Source organism: Pelobates fuscus, chromosome 2 (assembly GCF_036172605.1).
Source record: "Pelobates fuscus isolate aPelFus1 chromosome 2, aPelFus1.pri, whole genome shotgun sequence".
Classification (NCBI taxonomy): Eukaryota; Metazoa; Chordata; class Amphibia; order Anura; family Pelobatidae; genus Pelobates; species Pelobates fuscus.
In genome coordinates this window covers 306,251,968-306,278,685 of record NC_086318.1, presented here as the reverse complement: position 1 = coordinate 306,278,685, position 26,718 = coordinate 306,251,968, and the positions used below count along the sequence as shown (strand labels likewise).

The 26,718-nt window shown below is 38.6% G+C and overlaps 1 protein-coding gene across 1 annotated transcript in view; it reads left to right on the top strand.

The window, feature by feature from the left end:
* LOC134587238 (amine sulfotransferase-like) overlaps window positions 1–26,718 on the top strand; it is a 73,834-nt gene that overhangs the window by 7,867 nt on the left and 39,249 nt on the right. Inside the window, exons 2-4 of the mRNA XM_063443496.1 lie at window positions 6,962–7,126; window positions 12,988–13,196; window positions 16,344–16,470. Of these exons, the coding sequence (XP_063299566.1) occupies window positions 6,970–7,126; window positions 12,988–13,196; window positions 16,344–16,470 (493 nt within the window). The 5' untranslated portion in view covers window positions 6,962–6,969. The remainder of the gene's footprint in view (window positions 1–6,961; window positions 7,127–12,987; window positions 13,197–16,343; window positions 16,471–26,718) is intronic.

Here is a 26,718-nt window from a genome sequence, read left to right as displayed (position 1 = left end):
TAAATAGTTGTGCTCAACTTCTGCAGAGCCCTGAAATCCCGGCTCTGAAGTTGATAAACAATGTGCCACTTTACAGGGGGAATAGCACTCTCCCCAATGGAGTTCCTGATGGCTAGAAAGGACTGAGGAAGCTCATAGAGTGAAACGCGTTTAGCTGATTATTCTGGACTTTTTATTGGACTTTTATTGGATCTTTTTACTTTCCAAGTACCCATTTATTTTGTTTTTAATGCGTTGTTAATAAATGTATATTTACTATTTTATACTTTAGTCCAAAGTCCTTTCTAGTCATCAGGAACTCCATTGGGGAGAGTGCTATTCCGATACTGTTCATATGCAGTGTAACCATTCAGATACATATAATGCTAAATGCTGGCAAACAATATATTTGACATGTAAGTTGCAGTGCCATCAAACCAATATCTTCAGTCATCTGATTTATATTAAATAATAGGCAACGGACAGATCACTGTCCACCTCCCTGGCCCCAACTGTTTGTCAGCTAATGGGGGCTTTATAATGGTAAGCATACCATACCTTTACCCCCTTTTACTGGCAGTGGGTGGGAAACTAATTATACTATTCAGGGTAGGACTTAGTGACCTCATCAGAACCCACCCATAGGCAGCAGGCTATTTGTGGGGAGAGACAGTGGTCTGGGTGCTTATAAAGTCCCTTACATGCGACCGAGTTACAGGATAACGCCTCAACTAAATCACAGACTCTTTTCAATTTAAGCGACTTTAAAAAGACTCCACGATGGAGTTCAAACATTGTGCTCTAAATTATTTGCATTAAACCGGATGTCTCCTTGGAGTTATTGATTATTTTGAGTGTGCCACTCCACTCCTTGGAGCACCAAACGTGGAGTTATATTTATGTGTGCATTTCCCCTTTGGTTTAACCATCTGCTGGAGATGTCATAAATATATTTGTAATGTGTGAGCCTTTAATCTATTAAGAGAAATAATTATACCATATAATTATTATTATGATAATTTTTTATTTTTTATAAAGCACCAGCAAATTCAGCTGTGCTGTACAATAGGTGGACTAACAAACATATTTGCAACAAGACAAGCTGAACGTACGGGAAGGTGCTAAAGGCTCTGCTCAAACGAGCTTACATATAACATTTTTGTTATAGTATAAAACAATTTCACCTCAACTGCACTTGGGTCTTCACACTTTCCACAAGTGGGTTTAGTTTGATGACATGGAGAGCATTTTAATTGTTTGTTTGGATAACAAACAAAAACACAGTGCAGTAACCGAGGTCTTCATTAATAGTTAAATCAAATAATAAAGTGGTAATAATAAAAGGGTAATAACCAAATAATAAAGTGGTAATTCCCACTTACAATTGTCCAACTTTGCCAAAACAAAACCTAGAATTTGTACTATGAGTTGACAATAGACAAGCGAGAAACAAAGTGGAGGATGCAACACTTGGTAACACTAAGGGGGTGAAATGGCACCTATGATAACACTTAACTTTTAATAAATAAAAGTAAAAAGTCCAAGAAGGACTAGACCAAGAACTAACCACAAAACAAGGCAAATAGTACTATGGACAAAAATAATGATGAACAAAGCATCTATTTAAAAACAGCTATAGCTGTCCCACTAATGACAATGGTGTAATAGGCAACACTTGGGAATGCACCATAGTAATTAAAGGACCACTCTAGGCACCCAGACCACTTCAGTTTAATGAGGTGGTCTGGGTGCCAGTTCCCTCTAGGATTAACCCTTTTTTTATAAACATAGCAGTTTCAGAGAAACTGCTATGTTTATACTCAGGGTTAATCCAGCCTCCAAAACCTCTAGTGGCTGTCTCATTGACAGCCGCTAGAGGCGCTTGCGTGCTTCTCACTATGAAAATCACAGTGAGAGCACACAAGCGTCCATAGGAAAGCATTGTAAATGCTTTCCTATGCGACCGGCTGAATGCGAGCGCGGCCCTGCTGCACATGCGCATTCAGCCGATGACGTCGCAAGGAAGAAGGAGAGGAGGAGGAAAGCTCCCCGCCCGGTGCTGGAGAAAGAGGTAAGTTTAACCCCTTCCTCGCCCCAGAGCCCGGCGGGAGTGGGTCCCTGAGGGTGGGGGCACCCTCAGGGCACTATAGTGCCAGGAAAACGAGTATGTTTTCCTGGCACTAGAGTGGTCCTTTAATATACTGGAAGCATTTCCCAACTGGTTACCCAACTAGCTCTCTCACAACAAGATTTCACTTTTCCCTCTTGATCTCCTGTTACAGCACGGACACTGGGGCCACCGAAGGGACGCATATGTCCCGAGCGCGCAGCCCATTCACAAGGAAAGCTCACAAGGAAAGCCCTTCTATTAACTTCAGTCCACCTCTAAAGGAGCCTTATACTGCCGATTGACTTCATTGACTACAACAGATTTGATCAGCCACCAGCAGATATAGAGTGGTGATCATTTTTTCTACCATCAGGAATTCGTTCCATCCCTTCCATTCAGACCATCTTTCACAGACTACAGCATCTTCCTACAGGATACAGCATAAAGAAATAGACGACATTGGTGAGATCAACCCACAGATAGTGGGCAAACATATAGTGCACTATATACTGGACTGCCACTTATTAGGACTTTAATATTTGGTAATTTTTTCATTTCTTTCATTTTTTCATTTTTCTCATTTTTTCATCATTTTTCTCATTTTTTTCATTTTTTCATTTTTTTCATTTTTTTCTTTTTTTTCATTTTTTCTTAATTTTTTTCTTAATCTTTTTCTTAACTTTTTTCTTCAAGTTTTTTTCATTTTTTACACTTTTTTGAACTATTCATTGCACATAGGAGGATACTGTGTCTAGATAGATATTTGTACATAGTTTGTGTATATAAGATGAATTATGTGCTAATTTGATGAAATACCATTATCTTTATGAATTATACTTATAAGCTTTACAATAAATACTATGAAATTAAGCATAGGTTTAACAATTATTTATGCTTTTGATTGAGTGCGGTATTCATATTTGTTTATGATATTGATTAGGAGGTTTTTTGTGGGGTTATACCTCGAATACCGGCACCTAACACTTAATTGAGTGCCAGCACAAATTGTTTTTTTCTTTAATATACTGGGGCAGATAACCTGTGATGGTAATTATATAAGATCACATTACCACCAACACACTGTTTTTGCTAAGTCTCAGTGAATCGTTGTTTAGTAGACATACACTGAGTATTAAATATAGAATTGCTTTAGGAAACACTGTGGTAATTAGAGTACTTGGGCAAATAAACTGTAAGGGTAATCGTATGACATCACATTACCACCAGCACAGTGGTCCCAATAGGTCTCAGCAAATCATTGCCCAGTAGACATGCACTGAGTACTCGATGTAGAATTGCTAATGAGCACGCTGTGCTATGGTAGATATAATAGTATCAATGGCTGGAATGGCTACAATTGAATGTAACAGTTACAATGAAGTGTGCTCACAGGTTTAAGGAATGTAGCTAAAACTCCTACTGGGTTGTAAGGAGACAGACCTGATACATGGAGAAAATAGGGGATAAGGAAATAAGGGTTTAATGACTTGCCCTTTTGTGCTCTTAGGGCACCAGAGATAGAGAAAAGGGGGAATAAGAAAGGGAAATAGGAGAAAATTGCTTTCCCTATTGTGCCTTCATGGGCACCCATTACCCCTCAGAAAATCCCTATCCTGTATAACAATGCTTGTCACCCCAACCACCCATGTAATGAAATGGCTAGCAAAATCCTTGATAGTCTTGCGACCACCGGAACAGGTGAATTGCCGTGCCGAAATAGTCAAAGGTGTGTGAGGTCTTAAGTGCCAGGTTGCAGTGCTTAAGAGAATATAGTGGGAATTGATACCTGGGTCTCTCCTATTTGAGCAGGGATGTAACTCTGCTCACACCAAAATATGAGGTTGTTGGAACGTCTGTAAATGATTAATTCTATAGGGGAATGGATTTTGATAGTTAATTAAACAAGATACAGTGAGGATCTGATCCCCTGCTGATTTTGAACCCCTGCTGATTTTGAACGTTTGTCCACTGACAAAGCAATGATCAGTCTATAATTTTAATGATAGGTGTATTTTAACAGTGAGAGACAGAACAAAAAAAAATCCAATAAAATGCATGTCAAAAAAGTTATAAATTGATTTGCATGTCAATGAAAAAAATAAGTATTTGACCCCTTCGACTTGGTGGCAAAACCCTTGTTGGCAATCACAGAGGTCAGACGTTTCTTGTAGTTGACCACCAGGTTTGCATACCCATTCCCATTTGCAGATCCTCTCCAAGTCATTAAGGTTTAGAGGCTGACGTTTGGCAACTTGAACCTTCAGCTCCCTCCACAGATTTTGGGATTAAGGTCTGGACACTGGCTAGGCCACTCCAGGACCTTAATGTGCTTTTTCTTAAGCCACTCCTTTGTTGCCTTGGCTGTGTGTTGTGGGTCATTGTCATGCTGGAATAAGCATCCACAATCCATTGTCAATGCCCTGGCTGAGGGAAGGAGGTTCTCACCCAACATTTTTCCTTTGATGCGGTGCAGTTTTCCTGTGCCCTTAGCAGAAAAACACCCCCAAAGCATAATGCTTCTACCTCCATGTTTGCCGATGGAGATGGTGTTCTTGGGGTCATAGGCAGCATTCCTCCTCCTCCAAACGTTCAAAATCAGCAGAGGATCAAATATTTTTTCCCTCACTGTAGATATTTTCTATACTCTACAGTCATTTCTATGAGGTTCCAACATAGAAACAAAACTCAGAATGTGACCCACTTGCTCCTTCCATCCTGAGAAGAGCAAAGCTTTTGCGCCCATTCAGTCTGTAGCATAAGTGACCATCCTTAAGTGTTTAAAATAAAAAAGTTCTGTTTTTAACGCCCTTCAGGCGGAATACTTGTCGATGTCTGCGAATCTGAAAGTGGACTGGTTCTCCCACAATTGGAGAGACACCAGTTATGAGTGACTCCATTAATCAATCTTCCTTCACATGTCACAATTGAGTGGTCCAAATTCTGAAAATTTTCAGCTGGCTCCCAGACCCCGCATGCACAGTGGTGGATGCCTTTCTACAGGAATGACCCGCACAGGGAGTCTACGAATTCCCTTCATTCGCTATGATTCCCAGGTTTGCCGCCAACAGGTTGCTCTGGTTTTGTTGACACCTCTATGGCAGGGCCAGGCTTGGTTCCCGGACCTTCTGGACTTGTCTTATTGAGATCCTTTTCTCCTTCTGTCAATACTGAACCTCCTATAAGTCTCACGAGGCAATATCCATCTGATGGTACAGGCAGGCCATCTCTATTTCGTAGCCTGGACACTTTCAGGGGATCCTGGAATGTTGACAGCCTATCACAGACAGTTCAGGACCTTTTCTGGGACTCCTGTTTACCAGGTACTAGAAGGTGTTATCTTTCCGCGTGGAAGTCCTGGTGTAGTTGGTGCCTGGAACGGAATTCCGATCCCTTTACTGCTCCTGTTACCTTAGTCTTGAATGTTCTGTTTCACCTCTTTGATCTAGGGAGATTGTATCATTCTCTTAATGGGGTCCGCTCAGCAATCTCGGCAGCTCATGTTCCAGTACAAGGCGCCCCTCTCGGACAAGACTCCTTGATTTGAAGACTTCTTCGAGGAATCAAACTGGCATGCCCTCTGTCACCCAAATATTCACACCTTTGGGATGTTGATCTCGTCCTGAGATTCCTTCAGAATTTGCCAGAGAATAAGGATCTTTCTCTTTGCCAACTTTCAGCAACATTCCCTTTTCTCTTGTTTCATTTCATCGAGTCTCAGACATATGGGCACTCGATGTAGATGATTTTACCTTCAACCCAGATGGGGTTACTTTCTCTATTACTAGACATACTAAATCAGATTCTTCTACAGTTTTTTTATCCCTATTTTAGGGATTCACATAAACTTTTTATAGTCTCTGCACTATCTTGCTACACAGAAGTCCCCACATCTTTCCGACCCTCTCGCTATGGTCAACTATTGATCTCCCATGTTCGACCGCATTGTCTGTTTTCTTCTACTACTTTGGCTCATTGGATCAGATGGTTGCTATCCTTAGCAGGTATTGAGTCAACCTTCAGAACACACTGTCAGGGCAGTGGCGGCTTCTGGAGGTTTGATGACCGGAACCTCCCTGCAGGACATTCCACAATCAGCAGATTGGTCCTGTGAAGATACTTTCTGACGCTTCTACTTTCGTTCTTTTGAACATGCCTTTTTTTGCATTGCTGACTAAGCGTTAATAAAGAAAATATGAAACCTCCTGTCAGGTAATAAAATTGTTGATTAATAAGGTGCTTATTCGATACTTTAGTGTACATATGATCTTAATTTTATTAAGGACAGGAGGTGAGTATTTTCCCTCTCATTTTCTCCCTACCCAGGTTCTTTTCCCGTTCGATTTGGAAAGTGGTTGGTATGTATGCTATATGCTATCCAACATTATAGATTCATACTATTATGCTTTATTGGTGAACTGATGTGTTTGTGATTTTTTTCGATGACATTATATTCATGGATTCTAATTGTATGACTCCCATTTCTATGATTAATCCTTGTTTTTTAACTCTGTCCTTTCGTTTCAGTTTAAAGTTCATCACAGATGTCGTGCCTAAAGCCTTATTCTGTTGCCTATGGAATTTTTCTGGATTTTCCTGTTAATTATTTACCAATGGATTCACCCAGTTTTGTACCAGTATGTCCCTGTTCGATTCTTTCGCAGCATGAAAGAGAATGAGTAACCAGAAACATATTACCTCTGTTTTCTCATTGGTTGATTCTGTTTCTAGTCAAACTGCTATGGAGTTTTAGTAAAGAAAGTTAAGCAAAATACTCGCCACCTGTCCTTAATAAAATTAAGATTATATGTACACTTAAGGTAGCATAATCTACAATTAGAAACGGTAAAACATGTTCTTTTTTTTAACTTCTAGATAAAACAATGTCCCACAAAGATGTCAATCAATCTGACAGCTACTTAAAAAAACACAAGGGAGTAATTTATTTGTCACGTTTGACAACACCTGAATGCATAGATTCTTTGGAGAACCTTGAAATCAGAGACAGTGATTTGTTTTTGGTGACTTTTCCCAAGTCAGGTAAATAAATTATTATTAACCAAATAAAATGCTCTCTTTAAATCTTTATAGTTTTTGGCTATTTAGAAAATTTGGAGGAAATGTTTTTATTCATATGGAGCCTGATGGTGTCTACATTTTAAATAAAAGTGTCTTCTATTGACAGCATAATAAAGAAATATCTAAAGAAGCAGTGCCAGCTTTTGTGATTTATAAGCTGTGCTCTACAGGGAAGGGTAGGAGGGCAACGAAGCAGTGCACTGACTGCTGGGCAAGCCAGGTGTAAGACAGATAGCCGATGCCAGAAGAGCAGGCAGAGTTATGTACTTTACAATAAAGTACATAATCAGGCCTGCCTGATCTCCTGTATGTCTAGTCCTGTCCTGTGTTTCACACAGTGAAAATGACTATGCCTGTCCCAAAATTTCACGTTCTATCTTTCATAAAAGTTTGTTCGAAAGACAACAGTAGCTGTTATTATGTGATCATACAGCAACGTTCAGACTGCAAATGCCAGACATAGTTCATACTATTTAAAGTGACACTCAGTGGCGTACGCACAATCCATGGGGCCCCGGTGCGAAACTGATTTGTAGCCCCCCTCCCTCTCTTCCCTCCACTCCCTCCCCCTGACATACAGACACATACACACATACAGACACACACACACATACATACATACATACAGACACACAGAAAGACACATACATGCATACAAACAGACAGGCACACACACAGACACAGACAGGCACACACACATCACACATACAAAGACACATACATATAGACAGGCACATACATACATACACAAAGACAGACGCATACATACAGAAACATACACACACATACAGACAGACACACGACACACATACATACAAAGACACATACATACAGACAGAAACACAGAAACATACACACATACATACAAACAAACACACACACAATGTTTAAGTCACCCTCCTGATTCCTACCTTTTTAGGTGCACGAGGGTGACTTTCCCTGTGGTCCAGTGGTGGCTCAGGTTGATGGGAGTCAGAGTTCCCTCTCTGACTCCCTCTGCTTCCTCCCGCGCGGGCTCTGTGTGTTAGCTGGCATGAGTGATGTGCAGTCACTTCCTCCCAGCGTGTGATTTCATCACAGGGGGCCTGGTCGCGCTGTTAAAGCACCGCAGTGCTGACCGGGCCCACTGACAATCCATCTCCATCGGGTGGCCTTGGATGGCGGCCCCGGTGGTTTGCCGCGCGGGCCAGGGCCTCAAAAGATGCTGGTGGGTACCCGGTCACAGGGGTTCGCAGTGCGGCAGGGCCCCCTGGAATGACAGTCCCGGTCGCACCTGCGACCCCTGTGACCACGGTATGTATACCACTGGTGACACTGGGAGGAAGGGCTAGTACACTCTAGCTCTGGTGCACTCTAGGCGGACGCGCACTGGCCCGCTAGTATGCTGGCCCACCGGGAAATTTCCTGGTATCTCGGTGTGCCCTGACAATCAGGGAGCTATTTGTGGGGTGACAGAGGAGGTGGTGAGGAATCTGATAAAACTAAGGACTTGAGAGAGCTCCATGTACAAACACAAAGCACCATCATCTAAAGTGACTGGGGAAATTCTACCCAGCATCATGGAGACCCCCACAGAATCGGAGATTAGCCGCAACCCACAAAAAAATGGGACTTCCATCAAACTCTGGCTAGCCACATCCGATCCGGGCACTTTTTGAACTAAGTGGGCACTCTGACCCAAGCTTCCTGGGGACACTATATGTGGGGGGATGTGGGCACAGGAACTCAATTTATTATGTAATTTGTGCCTCGGTGCCAAGGTCTCTGGCTTTACTAAGTCTCGACTAGTGCTTGGGTGAGACAGCGGTATATACTGCAGCAGAGAGCATTAACACTCCAGGGCTATAAACACAAGGGAAAGGCCAACCTTGGAGGTGACAACCCAACTACCCATCAGGGGCATACCACCACAGATACCACTGTGTTCAGATGTGCAGCGAGTAGATCATTGGATACTTTAGTCAGAGACGTTTCCACAGAGAGATGAGCGCGGAAACCAGACTGATGCATGTCACGCAGAGAGTTGGATTCAAGCAAGTCTGTCAGTCTCGCATAGATCTCAAGGATCTTGGATGCAAAAGGCAGTAGTGAGATAGGGTGGTAGTTGGATGGGGAATTAGAGTCAAGGTTGGGCATTTTTAGAATCAGGGTTACAGTTGCATGTTTGAAGGGTGATGGAAATATGCCAGAGGAGAGATTGAGAATTTTATTGAGAGGCAGAACAAGAAAAGGAGACAGAGTACAGATGAGAAGCAAGGGAATAGGATCAAGGGAGCAGGTGGTGGGGCGGGAGGACCAGAGCAGAGCAGAAACCTCTTTCACTGTAGCGGGTGCGAACATAGAACAGCAGAGGGAGTGGGGTTGGGGGAAGTATTGATAGGGGAAGGATTTCTAATTGTAGAAATCTCAGTGAAGTGAGTTACAAAGTTTGTGTTCAGGTGGGTAGGAGAAGGAAAAGCAACAGGATGAAGAAGAGAGTTAAAAGTGTCGAATAAGCATTTGGGTTCGCGGGAGAGTTTGGTTATGAGGGTATTAAAGGAACACTATAGGGTTAGGAACCCACCATTTAGGTGGCTTGCCCCCCTTAGCCCCCTTAAAAGTTAGTAAAACACACGATATTTTCAGCACCGCGTGGATCTGCCAGCACTAGCTACGTATATACCGCTGTCTCACCCAAGCATGATGACGTCATCAGAATTGCAGATTTTTCAAGGGGGCGGGGCCAAACACCATTATGGCCAATCAGCACCTCCTCATAGAGATGCATTGAATCTATCAATGCAGTGCGTGGAGACGCTGAACGGCACTGCTATGCAGTGCTGAGCCTGGAAGCACCTCCATTGGCCATCTGATGAGTTGCCACTTGGAGGTGTCCCTAGGGGCAATGTAAACACTGCCTTTATTTTTAAGAAAGTCATATGCAGAGTGAGACTTTCTCCAAGAGCATTCAGCAGCTCTGGAACATTTTTAAAAGTATCAGGTCAGCATGGCAAATAGCCAAATCATATGGGGAAACATATAGGGGCTCATAATAACACACTAACATAAAGGTGTATGGCAATAACTAACAAGAAATATCAGAATTATCAGAATTCCTAATATGCAAATCTACCTGAATGTGCACATTAACAAGCCTTGCTATTCAGGTAGTGCATATAGTTATTTCAAATTCCTTACCAACCAATAGATGATGTTGTACTCCACAGCCACAGTTACCTAATTGGTTAAAAGAAACAGCAGGACAGAAGAGCACACAAAACTATTTAACAATCAACAGTACATTACACACACCCTGCACTTATAACGAGCACAGGGTGATTTAGACATAGAAATTACCCAGGGACCTACTTGAAGGGTCCATCTTGTGCTCCCAGTGATGGTGAATATCGTCACAGGAGCGTATCTTCAAGTATTTTATCTCTGCAATAGTTTTAAAAACTCAGAAGTCTTGTACATGAGTATTATAACACATGCAATACACATTGCTTTACAAAAGCCTTTCATTATGTACTAAAGTAAATAGCAAGCAATACATGCCTCACTCCTTTCCATGTCACTTTAGAAAAATTATAAATTGGCAAAGTATAACATACTAATTTACCAGATATGCATTATATAATGTGTCTGGAGCAAGAATAATAAGTGTAAAATGTCAACTTTGTTGTCTTCTCATGCACATAAATTTGTGTTAACTCTGATGCACCAAATATTGAAAAGAATATATTGTATAAAAAAAAAAAAAAAATATATATATATATATATATATATATATATATATATATATAGTAAAAATAAGAATATATGTTGAGGAGAAGCAACACCAATGCCATAATCAGATTTCAACATGATGAATATATGTAGAATTAATAAGATATCATTGCTTGTATTTCTGAAAATATTATTCTGCCAAACTATAAGTTATTTAAATTGATCCTATAGCACCAGGAAAATAGCTCCTTCAGCTGACGTCATGCTTTCCTATAGGGAAAATCTGATGCTGGAAGTCCTCATGCAGAGCGTGAGGACGTTCAGAGTCAGATAACAGACATGAGGTCCGTTTCGATTCCAGAAGTGACCCCAGTGGCTGTCTGGTAGACAGCCTCTGAGGGCACACTTAGAGCTGCAATGTAAACATTACAGTTCTCTGGAACTTCAATGTTTTACATTGCAGCAGGGACGTTTTAGCCGCGAGGCAAACAAGGCATTTGCCTTGGGCGGCATTTTCCAGGGAGCAGCAAAAAAAGCCACCCCCAAATGCCCAAGGCAAATGTCTTGTTAGCCTTGCGGCTAACAGACACGCCGGCGGGCTGCTGGGCGGTTGGGCGTCGCTGGCGGGCGGCTGGCGAGGGAGCACTTCCTCTGAGCTGTCTGCTCAGCTCCCTCGCGCGCTGCAGAGTGAGGCTGGGAGTCGGAATATGACGTCATATTCCGGCTCCCAGCCTCACTGCGGCGCGCGAGGGAGCTGAGCAGAGTGCTCAGAGGAAGTGCTCCCTCGCCAACCCCCGACCGCCCAGCAGCCACTGGACCACCAGGGAGAAAGATGACCCCCCCCCCCAACATTCCCAAAGGTAAGGAGGCTGGGGGGGTTAAAGTAAAAAAGTGTTAATGTGAGTGAGTGTGTGTGTCTGTTAGTGTGTGTGTGTCTCTTAGTGTGTGTGTGTCTCTTAGTGTGTAAATGTGTGTGTGTCTGTTAGTGTGTGTCTGTTAATGTGTGTGTCTGTTAATGGGTGTGTCTGTTTGTGTCTGCTTATAGTGTGTGTGTGTGTGTGTGTGTGTCTGTTAGTTAGTGTGTCTCTGTTAGTGTGTGTGTGTGTGTGTCTGTTAGTGTGTGAGTGTGTGTGTGTGTCTGTTAGTGTGTGTGTGTCAGTGTGTGAGTGTGTGTGTGTCTGTTAGTGTGTGTGTGTGTGTGTGTCTGTTAGTTAGTGTGTCTCTGTTAGTGTGTGTGTGTGTGTGTCTGTTAGTGTGTGAGTGTGTGTGTGTGTCTGTTAGTGCGTGTGTGTCAGTGTGTGAGTGTGTGTGTGTCTGTTAGTGTGTGTGTGTGTGTGTCTGTTAGTGTGTGTGTGTGTGTGTCTGTTAGTGTGTGTGTGTTTCTGTTAGTGTGTGTGTGTCTGTTAGTGAGTGTCTGTTAGTGAGTGTGTGTTTCTCTTAGTGTATGCATATCTGTCAGTGAATGTGTGTGTGTGTATTTAGAAGGCGGGGCAGGGGAAGGGATGGGTGGGGGTGGCGAGGGGGGGAGGGGGGCGCCTCAGTTTTGTCCTGCCTAGGGCAGCACAAAACCAGGATACACCACTGCATTGCAGTACTAAGTGCAATTGGAACACAGCACCCAGACCACTTCAATTAGCTGAAGTGGTCTAGGTGCCTAAAGTGTCCTTTAAATATTGCCTTACGAACATAATTTAGCAATTTTTTTTTATCAAACATGTATTTTTTGTTTTCTTTTTTTCTATTATTTATTATATGTGATGTGTGACCTTTGTATTGTACATTTTTATCTGACAAAATCCTATAAAATGTATACATGGAAAAAGAAAGTCTCAAAAGTATGCCGTTATATGCTTTTTATCATACTACAGTTGTATATTATAATAAAAAATGTATGCACATTATGCAATATCTGCATTGTGACAAAACAAAATGTAAATGTGATGTATTTATATATCGCTTCCAGTATTTTCTATACATAGCTGAATTTTGTTATACATTTTTTTTATATAAAATATAAATTGTTAGAATTGAAGCATACAGCATAGATCACAATACCACTGTTAATAATTCACTGACCATTTGTAAAGCTATATGTTACAATTTTCTGTGTACAGGAACCGTTTGGTCACAGCAAATCGTTAGTCTAATTCTCAATGAAGGTCACCGCAAGGGAACAGAAGATATTGATAACATGGTCAGAGCTCCATGGATTGAATATAATATATATAATATTGATTTTAATACCCGTCCTGATCCTCGACTTTTTACTTCACACCTTCCTCATTACTTAATGCCAAAGGATCTGAGGAACATGAGAGGCAAAGTAAGTACAAAGACATAAGAATGTGAGATTGTAACACAGTGCCTCAATTAAGAACATTTGAAATATGCATATAGAAACGTTTCATATATACTTAAAAGCTCACATACTTGTTTCTTGTGTTGTCACTACTTACTTATTACCAGTCAGCAACTGCTTGCTAAAATTACTTGCTAAAATCTGTTAATGAGTACAGGCTGTTTACAGGCAGCAAAATTTCACCAGCAGTGACAGTCAAGTACCAACTGCTGCTACTGAAAGCCAGTCGCTAAGTAGTAGCTTACAGCACCCATTATTCTCTAAGGGAGTTGCTAACTGCTACTTAGAAACTGGTGTCAAATGTGACTATAAGCCTTAAAACATAATACTAAATGACAGGTGCAGTGTCGCCGTAAGGGCAGGTGAATCTTAACCTAGACAATTATACCCCAGCCCCACGCATAAGACACAACACTACTGATGTATGGGAAAAAATTGTCCACAGCGTTAATGAATATAATAATATTGCCCCCCACCCTTGCCATATAATATTTGAACACAAATAATAATAAACAGGGTAATGACTACATCAATAAATAATAAAATAACAATACAACACATAACTAATAAAATGCAAATACTTTTTACTTAACAGAACAGAGGTGGGGGTATACCTGGATACCCCCACACCCCAGGGGTTCCGAGCCACCGACGGACTCGAAACATCTTAACTGACTGTATAACCAAAATTATATTCAAGCAACTGCTTTTAACTACCTCCTGCTCATTTCCTAACTCCAAAGACCATCCCCCCTTTATCTTCAGCTCACCAGCCCCGCCTCTGTGACCAAGTGGGGATAGAAACAGAAAAACAAACCCAACTAACTACGGGCGAGTGGGAGGGACAAACTCAGACTGGTAAGCAAGTTAAAATTGATTACCCCTAAGATAGCTAACCCTATGTTCCCACCCACCAACCAAATCTACAAATTTTCTTCAGCTTCGCCTATGCCGCCTCCTAGACCTGTCAAGGCCCCTTTCCACTAAACTGAGCTTGTTCCATGGGACTACACAACTATAAACCTTAAAATATATTATTAATATAAGTTTAGTGTATGTGTTGTTTAACTGAACAATTCCCATAGAAGAAATAAAAAAAAATCTAGTTATGCAAAATCACAGTTTAATACCTTGGATACACTGTCACTATTTCCTGCTAGGACCAATCACAGGATAAAATATGAATGTTCAGGGGGAGCCTTTCTTGCTTGCAAAGTGTGGTTGCTGTGGTGACATACTTATGGTGACTTACGCAGCTTTTGTTTCTGAGATTTTACAGCAAGCGACTAATGTGTGAATAGCCTGTATCCTTACAAGCAGTTGTTATTGGCAATGAGCCAGTAAGAAAATAGTGACAAGGTTGCCCTTTTCACATAAAATGCAGTGGTGTCACATGAGAGACTTTGGAGACAATCACATTGCACCAAAATTGCGATATTAAACACAAAAATACCTCCATATTAAAAGGCAGGAAAACAACAATATAATGCAAAAATAGTGCAATACATCATACAGATGTTTGAAAATGATAAGTAAAGTAAACAAAAGTGGTAAGTATACTATAAGGTTCTGTCCTTTGTCGTCTTCTTTCTGAACGGCTTCTTTTAGATCTTGCTAAGGGCGTAGAAAATTACTTGTCAGTGTTTGCTGCTTTACTACAGAATGTATTTTGTAGGGGAAGGGTAGGAACAAGGAAGGTCTTCGATTCCAAGGCAAGAGAAAGGGGGTAACCCTACATAGAGAATAACAAATAGAGAAGTGCTTGCCTACTAGTATAATGTTAGCTGAAACATAACGTTTAATATATTAATTAAAAATGTTGCTATTAGTGAATCAAAGGGTTGACCAAAATAAAATTTGACAATAAAAATATCAATAATATAAAGCAAAAGGTATAAAGAGAAAACTATTCCAGATTATCCAAAAACAAATAAAATGATAGGTGTTTATAAAAAGAAAATATGTATGTAAGGTGAATTAATAATCAATTTGTATATTGCTGGAATTGCAGGCTGAGCACAGATGTAAACATCTTTAGTGTTTCTTAAGAGATGCCGGAAAACTGGCGATCCCAGTAGACACAAAGTGTTGAATTAAGAAGATATACCAATGTTATCGGTCTGTAAGATACCATTGTTGCAATTTTCCTTGAAGGGAATTGTTTGAATCACTATTCTAAGGTTCTTAACTCTAACGGAAAGAACTCAGCCAAAGTTGTCAATAGTATGAACAAAAAAAGTAAGTAAAGCTAGTTTTACACATAAATTATATTTAGTGCATTCACTAAGCACAGGCACACGGGACATTTAGGGTTAAATGAGGGTTGAAATTAGGGTTCGGTAAGCTATTTTAACCTCTCTTGCACCTTATTCTAACCCTGACCCTCATATATCAAATTGATCTAACTCTTGGAGTTTGGACTCCAGTAACAATGAATCTCAAAGAGCCTTAAAGTTGCTTTATTGGCAAAAAGATGTTTACGAACATTTCGTAAATATATAATCATAAAACAAACTGGGGACTACTTTGTCTTATGATAAAATATTAACAACTGTAAAAATCAGGCATTGTCTCACTCCCGTGGTCTTGCAGGATTCCCCATATGCGTCAGGGCTATACTCTTGTCCACTGATATGGATTTCTGGCCAATGAAATGCCAGGAGCTGAAGATGGCAGTGCCTATAGGGGACAGGTTTAGGTAAGTATAATTCTCTTCTGCTGCATTCTTAGGCCCCCACACTCCAAGTGGCCACCACACTATTGGTGGTCTTTTCAAAATATAAAAAGACTCCCTAAAAGTGACAAAGCTGCTTTAACCCCTTAAGGACCAAACTTCTGGAATAAAAGGAAATCATGACATGTCACACATGTCATGTGTCCTTAAGGGGTTAAACTCTGGCCACAATATAAGTTTACTTATGATTTTGTGTGCTGGGGCATATGTCTTCTTTATTTAAGTCGGTTTTACAAACATAGTTACATTCATATTCCTATGTCAGAATTTTTAGCAAAATGAAAAATTAAAGTCTCAATGTAGATGTAACTATGTGTTTTAGATTAGTTTGCATGTGTTATACTTAAATGTTAACATTGTATGTTCTACACTTACAGATTATCTATGTGTACAGGAATCCAAAAGATGTTTTGGTGTCTTTTTACCATTTCCAAAAAATACTGGTGTTGTCAGAACACCCAGAAAGTTGGGAACATTGCATGGATCTCTTTATGTCTGGTGAAGGTAATCTTTAATTATGCAAGCCATTACTTTATTGAGGTTCACTTAAAAACATGGCAATAGAAATGTTTTCATTTGTTATTTGATATATGTTAAATGCTCAAGTTTTAGTTTTGTGTTGTTTGTAATGGTAGTTGCAAAATAGTACTGTATCTCTATGCAAATAGGTAACATAGTATAGGTATAATTAAAATAATTTATTTTAAAAAATATATAAAAATATAAATATAAATTAGAACACCAAGAAACATGCACATCATCTGTGTAATTGTAACAACTAAAAAAATGTTTATTTGTATAATGTTTTCCCATGAGGAAATCCTAATGTGAGCGCAGCCATGGCCGCGCATGTACATTAGGTCTCCTCCGTTGGCTGACGTCATCAGGGGAGGATCAAAGGAGGTCTAGAGTCAGTGCCGAGGGACATCGGCAATGGACTAAGGTAAGTGACAGAAGGGTTTTTTGTTTTTAAATAACTTCTGCATCAAAGGGTGGTAGGGGTTTGAGGGAGGGAGGAGCTATAAAAAACATTCAGGCCTTTAAAATAAGTAAATGTCACGGGTTTGTGAGTCTGTTGCTGTTATTTCTTCAATCCTCCACTAGTCCTAATTCCAGATGTGCTAAATATAGTGAAAGTATTCCCTTTGTGTAGAAATCCCCAATAGAATGGATGCAACCAGTTGTATTGGTAAAAAGCAGCAATCTGAACTGATCTGATCTTAGGCCACACTCGGCTTCTTATGTAGTGCCCCTAGCATGGTGTTCCTAATACAAAATCAAAGGGGTTTCCTTCCAACAAGCCATTGTGTTTTAGAGATAATTAGCTTAAATTAAGCTAATCAAATAATCTCTCAAATAGGAAAACTTAAATACAATTTTTACATATCACAAAATATGACAACAGCATCGGAACCCCATGAAAAAATAATATATATATATATATATATATATATATATGGAACATGGGGGGTGGTTGCACTCATCTGAATATGCTTAAATGGGGTGCTGCTGGGGGCCATATTATACAATAAACAATACACAAGATCCAGCGCACTCTCCTATCTACTAAACAGCAACTTCAATGTTGACAGATTTTATTAGTTTTTAACCCTTTAAGGACCGCTGACGGTTCAGGACCGTCAGCGGTAAAACGTGCGTTTGGACCGCTGACGGTCCTGAACCGTCATAACGGTCTGGGGCTACTTACCTGATCGCCGTCGGTCCCACGGCGGCGATCAGTGCTCCACCCGGTCCAGGGGGGTTGCCTGTCTGCCCGGGCAGTCCCCCCTCGGCAGATCAGGACCCCACGGCCATGTGATCACTCGATCACATGACCGCAATAGGGGTCTGTGTATCTGCCTGCAGGGGGACTGTCTGTGCTGACAGACAGTCTCCCTGCAAGTGAAAAATCAAAAAAATAAAGTTAAAAAAAAACAGTGTAAAATCAGTGTAAAAAAAAAAATAATAATATGTGTATATATATATATATATGATATATATACATGTATTATATCTATATATAATATATGTATATGTATCATATATATAATGTCATAAGTGTATTTTTATATTTATATATACGTATATTAATATAAAAATACACTTATATTTAAATTACACACGAATATATACAATATATATAATTGCTATATATATGGTATATATATATTATTATAAAATACAAATAATATGTTAATAAAAATAAATAACAAAAAAAAAAATAATTTTTAATAATTATAAAAAAATATTTATATATGCAATTTTATTCTAACAGTATTTTGATATATATATATATATATTTATATCAAAATATACTTAGAATGTAATGATATATATATCTATGTATAAATAAATAAATAAAAACAATACGAAATATACATATGTCCATATACATAATTACATAAATAATTTCATAAATATACACGTAGACGTCAAATATATAAATATGTATATATATTAAAATTCTACATGTGTATTTATGTAATATTTTTACCTAATTAAGTAATTTTAATGATTGCAATTTGAGGGACCTGCCTGCCATCCCAGGCCGAAAGTCCAGATAATTTAATTTGCTAGCACTGTGTTTAACCCTGTAACTTTCTATGACACCCTAAAACCTGTACATGGGGGTACTGTTTTTCTCGGGAGACTTCGCTGAACACAAATATTAGTGTTTCAAAACAGTAAAACATATCACAGCGATGATATTGTCAGTGAAAGTGAAGTTTTTTGCATTTTTCACACACAAACAGCACTTTCACTGAGGATATTATTGCTGTGATACATTTTACTGTTCTGATACACTAATATTTGTGTTCAGCGAAGTCTCCTGAGTATAACAGTACCCCACATGTAGAGGTTTTATAGTGTTTGTGAAAGTTACAGGGTCAAATATAAGGCTTGATTTTACTTTTTTTTTAATTGAAATTTGTCGGATTGGTTAGGTTGCCTTTGAGAGCGTATGGTAGCCAAGGAATGAGAATTAGCCCCATGATGGCATACCATTTGCAAAAGAAGACAACCCAAGGTATTGCAAATGGGGTATGTTCAGCCTTTTTTAGTAGCCACTTAGTCACAAACACCGGCCAAAGTTAGCGTTTCTTGCATTTTTAACACACAAACAAATATAAATGCTAACTTTGGCCAGTGTTTGTGACTAAGTGGCTACTAAAAAAAACTGGACATACCCAATTTTGAATACCCTGGGTTGTCTACTTTAAAAAAATATGTACATGTTAGGTGTGTTTCGGGGATTTATGACAGATAACGGTGTTACAAGGTCACTATTGATACATTTAAAATATATATATATTGAAACAGCAATTTCCTACTTGTATTTATAGGCCTATAACTTGCAAAAAAAAGCACTGGGTGTTTTTAAACTCGGGACAAAATTTTGAATCTATTTAGCAGTTTTTTTCATTAGCTTTTGTAGATAAGTAAAAGATTTTTCAAGTAAAAGTCCAAAAACATGTTTTTTTTTTTAATTTTTCACCATATTTTATTATTTTTTTTAAATACAATATTGGACATAATACAAATAATGGTATGTAAAGAAAGCCCCTTTTGTCCTGAAAAAAACAATATATAACTTGTATGGGAACCGTAAATGAGAGAGCGGAAAATTACAGCTAAACACAAACACCACAAAAGTGTTAAAACTGCTCTGGTCCTTAACGTACAAACATCGCAAAAACAGGCCGGTCCTGAAGGGGTTAAAAGGTTTTTTTTTTTTGGGGGGGGTTTTTTTCAGACTGTACCTGCCGTATTTCATCGTTACCAATTTTTCCTTTATGGCTGGTATATTAGTCATCATAAATATTTGCTGGTTCGTCCCTATCACTTCTATTATATTTCCTTGCTTATTTAAGCTTTATAAACTTTATTTATTCTCTTTCTATTGGTATTCCTTAAAACATATCTCCTTACCATATAGACAAAAATGGGCGGGGGGAGAACCCAGCAAACAGAACAAAACAAAAAGAAAAGATTCACACATTCGTATCTTCATTCACACTATTCTTTCACTCAGTCGTATTTGCTGCTTATTGTGAGGCGTATTGACTGTTTCGTACTTATCTCTATAGGGCTTATAAATCGCTTAACAATAATTCCCTTTCTAATTGCTCCAATTTTTTTTGCCAATTTACCCATTTATCGTAGTCCTTATAGTGATTTTTGGCTTTAATCAACCCTGTTTCCATTTGGATCTGATATCTCAATTGTTGAATAAGTTGTAGTACATTAAATGGCTGTGTATTTTTCCAGTTCCTGGCAATGATAATCTTTGCCGCTACCAGGCAATGAATTGTCAGAACTTGATTCATTTTACTAAGGGAGGGCCATCTTAAGTGCAACAACATAACTTCTGGTGTAGCTTTTATTTTTATATTATTTAAAGTATACAGTAATGATTTGACTATAAGCCAAAAAGGTAATACCTTATTACAGCTCCACCATATATGAAGATAGTCCCCCTTAGCAAGACCGCATCTCCAGCATAGGTCGTCATTATTTTGTGACATTCTTGACAATCTTGTGGGTACCAAGTACCATTTGTTAATCACCTTGTAAAAAGTTTCCATCAAGGAGAGACTGTGCACATATTTGTTAACTTTAGTTATTGCTTCATACCACTCTACCAGTTCTATGGGGCGATTCAAAATTTTTTCCCAACTTTTTATTGCTGTTGGAAAATTCTCTAATTTTGTGATATCCATTAGTTTTGTGCATTTTGAAAAGAGATTCTTAGAGTCTTTCCTATTAAAGATTGTTTTTAATATATGGTATAGTTCTCCCTTATCTATGATTGATTTGCTTTTCAAATAGTTTTTAACTCTTAAGTAAGAAAAAGCCTCTCGCTTTGGAAGGGACATTGTACTCACTAGTGTGTCAAAGGTTTTTAAGGTTTTTAATTCGCTATTCACCATTAAATCTTCAATCTTTCTAATATTCGCGTCTTTCCAATCTTTTAGCGATATGTTCTTTATATCCGTTTCCAGGCATTCTATATCTTGGAAGCCCAAAATCCTGTTCTTGATATCTATTTTCTTTTTTCTTTTTTCCCAGATGGGTATTATTTGATTCAACACAAATGATAGTGAATAATCGCCTGCCTTGTTATTCCATATAATATTAGACAGATTTTTAGTTTGACACAAATCTGTTTCAATTCTCCACCAAACTTCTTTTGGAGAGATCTCCCTTTGCATCATTGCCATATGGTACATTATCCCAGCTTCATAATATCTTTCAATATCTGGGAAGCCTAAGCCCCCTTTATTTATATTACAGCTCATAGTATTCAATTTTATTCTAGGCTTTTTCCCCCTCCAGACAAAATTAGCAAAAGAAGATTTAATCATTTTCAACCATGGTATAGGAATAATTAATGGCACCATCCTAAACAAATAGATCCACTTAGGCAGAACATAAGATCTCAAAGTGTTCACTCTACCCCACCATGATATCTCTAAATGGCGCCATTCTTTAAGATCTTTATTTGTATTTTTTAGAAGATGTATAAAGTTTGTTTCCATTATTCTTTCTAGGTCTTTATTTATTCTAATTCCTAGGTATACAAATTCTTCTGATTGGGAAAAATTAAATTTATTTTGTAGTTTTTATATTGCGCTTGGTGCTATATTCTTATACAATGCAATAGATTTGGATAGATTTAATTTATAGTTGGATACCTTACTGTACTGTTCTATTTCTGCCATCACATATGGCAAAGAGTTTCCTGCATCAGCGACATATAAAAGGGTGTCATCTGCGTATAGTGAGATCTTTAAATCTCCTTTAGAGATAGGGAGACCCTTAATTAGCGTGTTTTGTCTGATTTTAGAAGCAAATATTTCTACGGTAATGATGTACAAAATTGGCGACAGGGGACAACCCTGTCTCGTCCCGTTTTCCAAGCCAAACCAATTTGAACAGATATTTTGACCTACGGTCCTAGCTGCCGGTTTCTTATACAGAGTGCCTATCGCATCCAACATCCATACCGAGATGTTAAAGGCCCTTAAAGCCCTGAACATGAATCCCCAGCTGACCCTGTCAAACGCTTTTTCTGCGTCTAATGACAGGATCAGCAGGGGACTCTCCCTCTTATCTGCCAAGTCAATTGAATCCATCAACCTTCTTATATTATTTCCTGCATTTCTCCCAGGAACAAATCCAACCTGGTCTGATTTAATAATTTCAGGTAGAACTGTTTTCATTCTCTTAGCGATAATTGAAGCGAAAATCTTAACATCGACATTTATTAAAGAGATTGGTCTATAGCTTTTTACATCTGTTGTTATTTTACCTGTCTTCAGAATTGGCAATATATTGGCCCTCAGCATCTCCTGTGGGAATGAACCTCTATCTACAGCTTCATTAAAAGTTCTGGTTAACGGATCCACAATTATGTTTTTCATAACCTTGAAGAACTTATTGCTAAAACCGTCCGGGCCAGGAGTTTTAAAGTTGGCCAATTTATTTATTGCTTCTGTTACTTCATCTTTGGTAATGATCTTATTTAATAATTCTAATTGATCTGGGGATATTTTTGGTAATTCAAGATCTTTTATATAATTATCTATTGACTCCTCCGAAGGTCTATTGGGCAGGTTGTAAAGTAGCTTGTAAAATTGATTAAAGGTCTCTCCTATTTCTTTCGGAGCTCTATATGTGTTGCCTTCATATATAATTTTATCTATACGATTATCTGCAAAAAAAATTTTCAGTTGATTTGTTAGGATTTTATCTGCTTTATTTTGTCGATAATAGTATCTCATTTTTAATTTAATTATTTTCTTTTCTATATTTTCTGATATTTTTTTCTTAATAATCTGTTTGATATTAGCTATTTTCTTTTGCCCTTCTATATCCGGATTTAGTTTATATTCTTTCGAGATTTTAAATAGTTGAATATATAGTTCTGATAATCCTTTTCCTTCTTTTATTTTGGCTCTCTTTTTGATGTTTATACAGTGTCCTCTTATAGTCGCTTTGAATGTGCACCAGGTATTCCAATCAGAAGTATCTTCCGGTCTATTTTCCTCAAAAAAATACTGTGACCATTCTTTTAATAGCTCCTGGTTTTCCATACTAAATAGTATTGAGTCGTCCAATTTCCAAGTAGTTCTAGGGTAAGTGTATTTTCCATCTTTTAAATCCATCAAAATAATGTTATGGTCTGACCAGACCATTATTTTAATCGCTATATTAGCTACTTTTTCTATCGCTTTCGGGTCTCCTAGGAAAAAGTCAATTCTTGAAAATGAGTTATGCGGCCAGGAGTAAAATGTATATTCTTTGGCCGTCGGGTTCCGGACCCTCCAAATATCGTAGAGGTTATTTTTTTTTAATAGGTTGTGGAACGTACTTGCATTTCTTACGCCATTTTTATCGGAAATAGTCTTGTTGTTATTACATTTATCTAATACTGTGTCCAAAACACAATTGAAATCCCCTCCTATTATCACATATCCCATAGCGACTTTTTCAAGTAGTTCTAAAATATATGCGAACAGTCTCATCGGATTACTATTAGGTAAGTAAATATTCACAATTGTGTACAGATCCCCGTTAATTTCACAAATCAGTATTATAAATCTACCATCTATATCAGTGTCCTCATGTTTTATTACTACTTGGAGTGATTTTGAAAAACAAATAGCCACTCCCGCTTTCTTTTCGTCTTTTTTTGAGGAGATTGATAATAGTGGAAAAATTTTACCGAGCCATCTAGTGCTATCTCCTAAGGTCCAATGGGTCTCTTGTATCAGGACCACTTGAATTTGTTCTGCTATTAGGTACTCGTTAAAGGCCCATCTTTTGTGCGGGCGATTTAAACCTTGGATATTAATTGATGCAAATTTAACCATACCCTTGTCTTGTCTCTCTACAGTTCCCCATTTCCCCGCTGTTCACCGCAAAATCTGTGTATGCTAACACAACTGAGCTATTCATACTCATCCACCATTTATACACATTCATACTCTCATCTTTATATTGGTCTCTAATCTCGAGAGGCCTTCTTGCATACATAATTTGATGCCTTATCAAGGCAATCACTAAGTTCTACTTAGAACTCATGGGCGGGGTACGTTGGTCGATTGTGGTGGAAGGGGGAGGAAGCATCAAACTTTTACAAAATTTCGATTTCGTTCTCTATTAGTACTCTAGAATTCTTATTTCATTATTGCTTGAAATCTCTGATAGCCCCTTCATTATTTTACCGTGTTCTAATCATGGGAAGAGAATATAAAAAAAAAAAAAAAAAAGAAAGGCCCCTCAATACGTGAGTATATATATTGGTCGATTGTGGTGTACTTTACTGTTGTGCCTGTATGCTTGTACTAATAAATACTGTTGGTGAAATATGTTTGTGTTATGTTTGTATCATATATCCATTGTGTATCCGTTTAATAAAATATTATTTATGTGTTAGTACCTCAGTGGAGCTGTTCAGCTTCTAACTATTTCCCCGTGCTGACACGGTGTGCGCCATTACTTATGGTTAAACCTATCCACAACTTAAATTGTGTGGATTTGCATATCTAACTACATCGTGGACCCCTATTGCGTCGTGCTAATTGCTCTAAGAATTTGAGTTAGTGTACATAGGCTTATCTTATCAAAAAATTACTATAAAAAAAAAAAAAGAATTTATTTAATTTAAATTAAAAAAAAATAAACTTATTTCCCTTTATTTCCCTTTCCTCCCCAATCCTTCCTTCTTAAGGGCTTTTTCTATTACGTCAGCTTCTTCTCTTTTAGCCATGCCATGGCTTTCTCTACTGAATCGAAAACCTCCAGCTGATCGTTTATATAAATTCTTATAGCGGTTGGGAAACCCCATGTGTATTTTATCTTATGGGTTCTTAGTATAGCTGTAGCAGATGCAAATGATTTCCTTTGTGTTCTAGTAAAGAAGGACAAATCTGGGAATACAATTATATCTCTGAATTCTTCTCCTTGTGGTTTCTTAGCTCTGCTTACTTTCAGAATTTCCTCTTTAAATTGAAAAGATTGAAAACAGCAGATTATGTCCCTTGCCTTGGTGTCTGGAATATTTTTAGGTCTATGCAGTCTATGGTATCTTTCTGGGGAATAGTTAAACTTCTCTATCTCTATCCCCCATGCTTTCCATAAGTTTAACAGATATTCTGGAATCTTATCCTGAGTTATCTTTTCTGAAATATTCCTCAGTCGCAAATTATTGCGTCTAGAGCGATCCTCCAAATCACCCACTTTTGTTTCCATCTCTTTGATTTTTGCCAATAGTTGGTTATTTTGATCTTTCATCAATTTCTCTTGAAATTCCAAACAATTAATTTTTTCTTCAGCCATATTTATTTTTTCAGTTAGGAATTTCATTTGATTTAAGATCTCCTCTGAGTTCTGTTTAATTTGTTTCATTATTGTTTCTGACTGAGTGTTTAGACATCTCTCCAGGAACTCTGTAGTAACTTGATTACTCAGAGAGTTTTCAGAGCTGTCTAATGTCTGCTCTAGCCTTGATGCCGTTAATGAGTCCTCCACTGTTTTTTTTCTATTGACTGGTGAGAAAAAAGCTTCCTTTTCAGGTTTGGAGTTTTTCTTTTCCCTTTTTAGGGTTGATTTCTCCTGTGGTTTGGAGGCCATTTTCTTAGACAATTTATCTAGACCAAGATATATTTATTATTTGTAAAAAGGGTATAATTGTCTGGAGAAAGGGAATGGGTAGTGAGGTAAACCTTCTCCTTGCTTGGGATTAGAAACCAGTCTGGCATATATACCCACTCTTCTCTTTTTTTTCCACTCTCTCCAGTTGTCTCTTTTTTCCTTCCTCCCTTTTCCCCTTACCCTCTCCCTTCGTTTTCTAGCTTGATTTCTTTTCCCTCTCTTTATGCATTATTTTCTCTTATTTTTCCCCCTTTTTCTTATATTATGCCCTCCTTTTACAAAAGCATAATTATGCCACTTTATCACTTATCACTTATCTGTCCGGGTGGTTTTGTCTCCAGTGACAGCCTTGCATCCGCTTTCACACTGCGTCCGTCTGTTTACCGCACCAACCCGCCGGACCTCGGACACGCTCTCCGACGCTGCCAAAAGACCTGTTCTGCTCTGCTCTGCTACTCGCTAGTTCGACGCTTCACGGCTTCCCAACTCCGGCGCTCACAGACTTGCTTCCCGCCACGCTCATCCACGATCGGCCCGCGTGACTCCGCCCCTTCGTGCGTGCGCACGTCCCAACGCACCTACGTCATCACCGCACCGCCGACACTAAAAAGGTTTTTTTAAAAACACCTTATCTAGGCAAAAAATAATGGGGATTTAGTTACATTATATGATCATACATTGCATAAGCCTGCCACAACGTCTGTGAGAGTAGGACCTGCCAAAGATGGGGTACATTGACGTTGTGGCAGGCTTATGCAATGTATGATCATATAATGTAACTAAATCCCCATTATTTTTTGCCTAGATAAGGTATTTAAAAAAAAAAAACTTTTAAAAACTAATAAAATCTGTCAACATTGAAGTTGCTGTTTAGTAGATAGGAGAGTGCGCTGGATCTTGTGTATTGTTGTGTATTGTTATATATATATATATTCCCATGTAGCCCCGATCTGAGCGCACAACATATCCAAAAAGCGCTCAGATCGGTTCAGTAAAACAAAAGTTATGTTCGTGCATATATGAACTGGCTGCCTGGTAGAGGAGGTATTGTTAATTTTAAATGGGGTTAATTTGGTTGCATGGGAGGTCAGA